Source organism: Primulina eburnea, chromosome 1, assembly GCF_022965805.1.
Source record: "Primulina eburnea isolate SZY01 chromosome 1, ASM2296580v1, whole genome shotgun sequence".
Taxonomy (NCBI): domain Eukaryota; kingdom Viridiplantae; phylum Streptophyta; class Magnoliopsida; order Lamiales; family Gesneriaceae; genus Primulina; species Primulina eburnea.
Window position 1 is genome coordinate 65,191,006 of NC_133101.1, and position 5,307 is coordinate 65,196,312.

The 5,307-nt window shown below is 36.3% G+C and overlaps 1 protein-coding gene across 1 annotated transcript; it reads right to left on the reverse strand.

The window, feature by feature from the left end:
* Nucleotides 1–275: 275 nt before the first annotated feature.
* Nucleotides 276–3,605, reverse strand: LOC140842549 (putative disease resistance protein At1g58400). The gene is made up of 2 exons (XM_073210544.1): nt 2,415–3,605; nt 276–2,244 (listed from the first exon to the last, which is right to left on the reverse strand). Exons 1-2 carry the CDS (start codon nt 3,487–3,489, stop codon nt 551–553), a joined length of 2,769 nt encoding a protein of 922 aa, XP_073066645.1. The 5' UTR covers nt 3,490–3,605; the 3' UTR covers nt 276–550.
* Between the last annotated feature and the right edge of the window lie 1,702 nt (nt 3,606–5,307).

Here is a 5,307-nt window from a genome sequence, read left to right on the forward strand (position 1 = left end):
AGAGTTGAAAAAATTATAAAAGAAAAAGTAATAAAAAATACATCATTTTACTCCCACAATATATATTTGTAATCAAAAATAAAATTGCAACTTTAAATTATATTATTAATCACATATTTTAATTAAAAAATATAATTTTGGTTTTGAAATAATTAAATTATAAAAATATCAATTTTTTAAAAAATGTTTTTTTTTTAAATAGTGGACAGCACCCTCTACTGTGGGGTTCCCCACAGTAGAGGATCTTGATCCGAAACTTTCAGTACTCAAAACATTTATACACTCAAAAGGACGAAATTTTTTACACATGATTATGAATGATTATGGTGGAAACACTGAAATTGATAAAATAGGAAAGATACCAACGTGTGGAAACAACATGAAATGGAACTACGGAAAGCAAATTAAAGTTAGCCTTTCAAACTGCAGTCTATGCTGCCAGCTCCGAAACGATATGCCTGCATGCGTAGAGGGCTTTTATATGTGTCGGGCTACCAAATCCTAAGGGATTCTTCAACCATTGATATTATTGTAGGATAAAGGCCAATGATCAGTTGTCAAAGGTGAGAATCAGGCCTTCCATTCGCTGAAAGGTCCTCCGCATAGTTTCTTCAAAGATTTTAGGCATTGAGATAATCTTTAATTCTCTCAGAGTTCCCGTATCCATCAATTCGATAGGGGCCATTGCCAGTTTCTTGCAGTCCTTGATCACCAAAACAGAAAGCTTTGCCATTGCACCTTCTTCCACTACCCAATTCTCCAAAAACCTCAAATTTTTAAGCTCCAAGCGTCTCAGTTCCCCGAAGCCTGATTCACAACACACCATGCTATGACCTACGAATGCATCGTTTTGAAGAACAAGACTCCTTAGATTACGTAGGCGCCCCAGTATTGGCATTGGGTCGCTGTCAAATTCAGATTCATCAAAAACAATCTCCGTGACTCTCGAATAATATTCTACATTTGGGTTCATAGATAGTGTCTTCATGTGACCTTCGACATGCAAAGCATGAAGAGGGGCCAAATCCCACAATGTTTTGAAAATCGAGAGCCTCTCTTTCGAGTGATAACAATCAAAGTCTTTAATAACAAGTGATACTTGACGCAGGTGTTTATTCTTACGGACAAATTCGATGATCTTATTCAAGTCTTTGGGGAGCCCAACTGCAATATCAACTGTGACTATTTGAAGAAGTGTCAATTCGAGTAGATCATCCATATCACATGACATGGAATTAAAATTCTCTAGCAACTCCAGCCTTGTCAAAGCTCTCAGCTTCAGATTACCAGCAATAGTTTGAAAAGCTGAAGGAAGATATAGATGGCTCAATCTTGTAACTTTCTTCAGGATATGGTTGTCTGATATAATCATTCTGCAAGCTTTAGCCACACGTAAATCCAATATTTCCAGAAGTTTAAGTTTGCTCACAAATGATGGCAGCTCATTAAGATTACATCCTTGGAAACTAAGGTACCTCAGATAACGCAGTTTTCCTAAGCCATCTGGAAGCTTTTTAACTACAAAATCAACTTTATCAAAGTTCAACACTCTCATCCATTGAAACACTGCAAGGTCAGCGACTCCTGCGGGCCATTTCTTCGCTGGTGGAGACTCGTCCGTTTCGAAGAAAAGGAGGGCTCGTATGTTCTTGGGCTCATTTATTTTTAAATAAACTTTGTCTCCATCTTTTAGGTTTAAATATATGGCAACTCGATATACTGAAGATATCTCTGCTTGATAACTTGTGTTTATGACCTGGAAAAAGTTTTCCTTCACCCCAAATGACACGCATAGATCATGCACTAAACCCTGGAGCTGACAGGATTTAAACCTTCTGACAGCTGATTCGTTCTCAGTTTCGGCTATAACCAGGCTTGTCAAAATAAGTTTCTTCAAATATTCCTCAGCGACATTCATTCTTATGTTTCCGTGCAACGTTTCTTTTGATATAAGCCCTTCAGCCATCCACAATAGGTATAGTTTCTCCACCGGCATCACTTGATCGAGTAGCAGATGCGCCAGATAGAGAAAACAAGGCTTCAAATGTAATGGTAAGTATTTGTAGCTTAGACAAAGGACATTCATTACTACATCACCAGCATCCTGTAGTCTTTCAAGCACTCGATTCCACTCATCCAAATTCTTTCCTCTCAAGATACGGCCAATGACGGCTATAGCCAAAGGTATGCCCCCACAAGCACCTGCTATTTGCGCCCCAATCTCCATTTGACGTGCTGTTCCTTCTGCAAAACACAGACAACATACCAAATTTATTTAATCCTCAACTCGTCAGATCTAGAACATCCGTCCTTAAATGTCAACACTAAATGTGGGAAAAAAATTGGCAACAAGAATGTAAAGCAGATAGTTCTTGTGGTCTACAATGATTGAGAAAAGAATATCGATTGGCGACCTTGGTGCTCTGATATTTCCGATTGGCATTTGAAAAGCATGTTGCTCTCCTCAAGGGTCAACTCCTTCATACGATGTATGTAACCGTTGAGCTGTCCGGCCACTTCTGAGGAACGGGTTGTGATCAGCATCTTGGTGCCACTAATCATAGGGAAAACAAATTTTATCGTGTCGATGCTCGAGACATCATCAAAAACAATGAAGCACCTCCTCCCCTTCTGGGCTTCGTAAACTTCGTCTCTCAATTGCACCGTATCCATCCGGAAGATCGTCTCTTTCTTAACTGGGGTAGGCGAGAGACTGATCAAGATAGACTCTAGAATGTCCCTGATCGGTGCATCAGAGCGTACGCTAGCCCAAGCGCGGCAATCAAAATGGTCAACCAGCGCAGTGTTATTATAGACCAATTTTGCGAGAGTCGTCTTTCCCAATCCACGCTTACCCCATATGGAGACAAACGAAGAAGAAGCTGCATCTGTATCATTGCTTAGCAAAATGGAGAGTAACTTTTGAACGTCTCGTTGGACCACAATCACCTCACTTGGAGCCACAAAATCATCCACAGCTGAAACGGAAGAAGTACTTGCTCTATCAGACCAGGACATTGTTCTTGATACTGGAAGGACGTAGTCAGGCCGTGACATTGATACTTCCGATACTGGGATTGGAAGAAGATCACTTTTCCGGATTGCATCTACCCTCAACCTGAAGCCTTGGAGAGTGTCCAGGAGTCTCTTCGCATGCGAGCGCTTGAAGAGACTCGTGAATCTACCTCCTGATGATGCACAAGTGGCGTTCTTAATGAAGTAAGATTCCACAGAGTTTTCGAAGTCGTAGGCCAATCCTAAGATTTCTTTTTGTTTGGCCTCGTCCTGATTCATTTCATCTTCATTACGCACTAATAAGAACAAATACCTCTGAACAATTGAGCGGATGTCTGATAGAAGATTCTGAACCATTTCCCTCGTTTGTGAATCCCATTTCGTCATTGGAGCTGCCCCTTCCTCCTCCAACAGCAACTGCTCAGTCCTGGCCATAACAGCAGATACCATGGCGATTGTCACCTGCATCGTCATCTGGATTACCGCCCTGAAAAATTGTACCCTTTACAGGAATTATGCAAATTATTTCAAGAAAGACAAATACCACCAAGTCAATTCGCTGCGTCAACGAAACACTGTACAAGATAGCTAACCATTCATTATGCAACAAACATATTAAAAAAAAACATAAAAAATTATATATATGTTTGTATTGAAAAAAAAAATAGTAAGTATTGGTCAAACTGAAACTATGAACCATTTTTGTTTGAATTAACACGCAGACGCATAATTTCTTACCTCGCCAAACACCTTGAAATCATCACTCATACAATTGGATTAATTAAAATATTTTGTCAACTTTTCTTAGGAATTGGATCCATTTATTTACTTTTCAACTGATGCTTCTACAAGTTCTGGACATTCTAGAATTTATTATGTTAACATACATCTCCGGTCTAATTTAGATTATGCATATCTGATCATTTGTCTAATGATCGCATGAATTAGGAAACAAAAGAACAATAACTATTCAGACAATATAATTTCCTAGTTCTAATCTTCCGAACCACTTAGTTAAAACGACAAGAACAAGAGTTTTTATTTTAAACATGCGCTGACTCGATTTGCCAGCCTAAATTATTAAACGCATGGAATCGTTTTATTTTTCTTAGACATAAAATTAACCCAAAAACTTACTTATGCCAACAATACTACCAAATTATACAGAATTTAAAATTTAGTACAAATAAAGAAAAACTATTAAGAAATAATGTGACAGGGTTACTTTAAAACAAATTCAAATACAAGTCATTAACCCAACAATATATGGGCTTGGCCCAAGAAACTTATTATTGATTTCATTGAATCGAATGTGGCGAGGCTCTCGTTCTCCCACGATCCAAAGTCCAACCCAAATAACAAAACTAATCCACAAATTTTATTTGTGATGTCAAGAATACGAATGAAACAGATTACTATTCATATTTTCATATTCATGCTCAAACTCATCAAATTATTATTATTATTTTTTAAAAAAAAACCTTAGATTAGCTTAGTTATCGAGTTCTATCAAGATCAAAATTTGATTAACATGATTTGCATGTTATTGTGGTAGTTTGAGAATTTACTAGTCAGGACGTACTGAAAATAATAGTTGTGAATTTTATCATAGAAGAAAACATAGATCGAAATAATATTTTTTAGATAGATAACATACAAACCTTTTGATTATACTTTTTAGACCGATAACATACAAACTTTTTGATTGTATATATTTATCTTTAGAATTGCCGATCCCAACAGGTAAGTACAAGAAATATAAATTTGGTTTGGCAGTCATTACACCAAGAACATGCAATTTGAATTTTATTTTTATTTTTGAAATTAGAAATTTTATATTATATTTTTCAATATATTTTTAGCTTTTAGGAGAAATCTAACACGATATCCAACATGTATAAGTTAGTGGGGTTTCTGGCAGACAAAAATTTTCAATTTCCAACGTATTAATTAATCAATGTTTGTCAACCCGTAAAAGATCGATTAAATTTTATCATTTTCTTCATCAAACCCTACTCTATATTTTCACATGGGAGATATGGGCCAACTGGAAGTTTCATGTTTCAAGGATAATATGAGGTACATAGACTATTGTTGTGATATGCACACACATTCATATACATATTTTAAAATAAAAATATTATTTTTAAAATTTTTTTATCTGATTGATATTTTGATACTTTTGCTCCATAAATTTCAGTTTTAGTACCTTATCTTTATCTTCTTTTTTTTTAAACAATGTTAGTTATTTTTTAAACGTGAAGTCGATGTAACACTACATGTGTGGTGTCA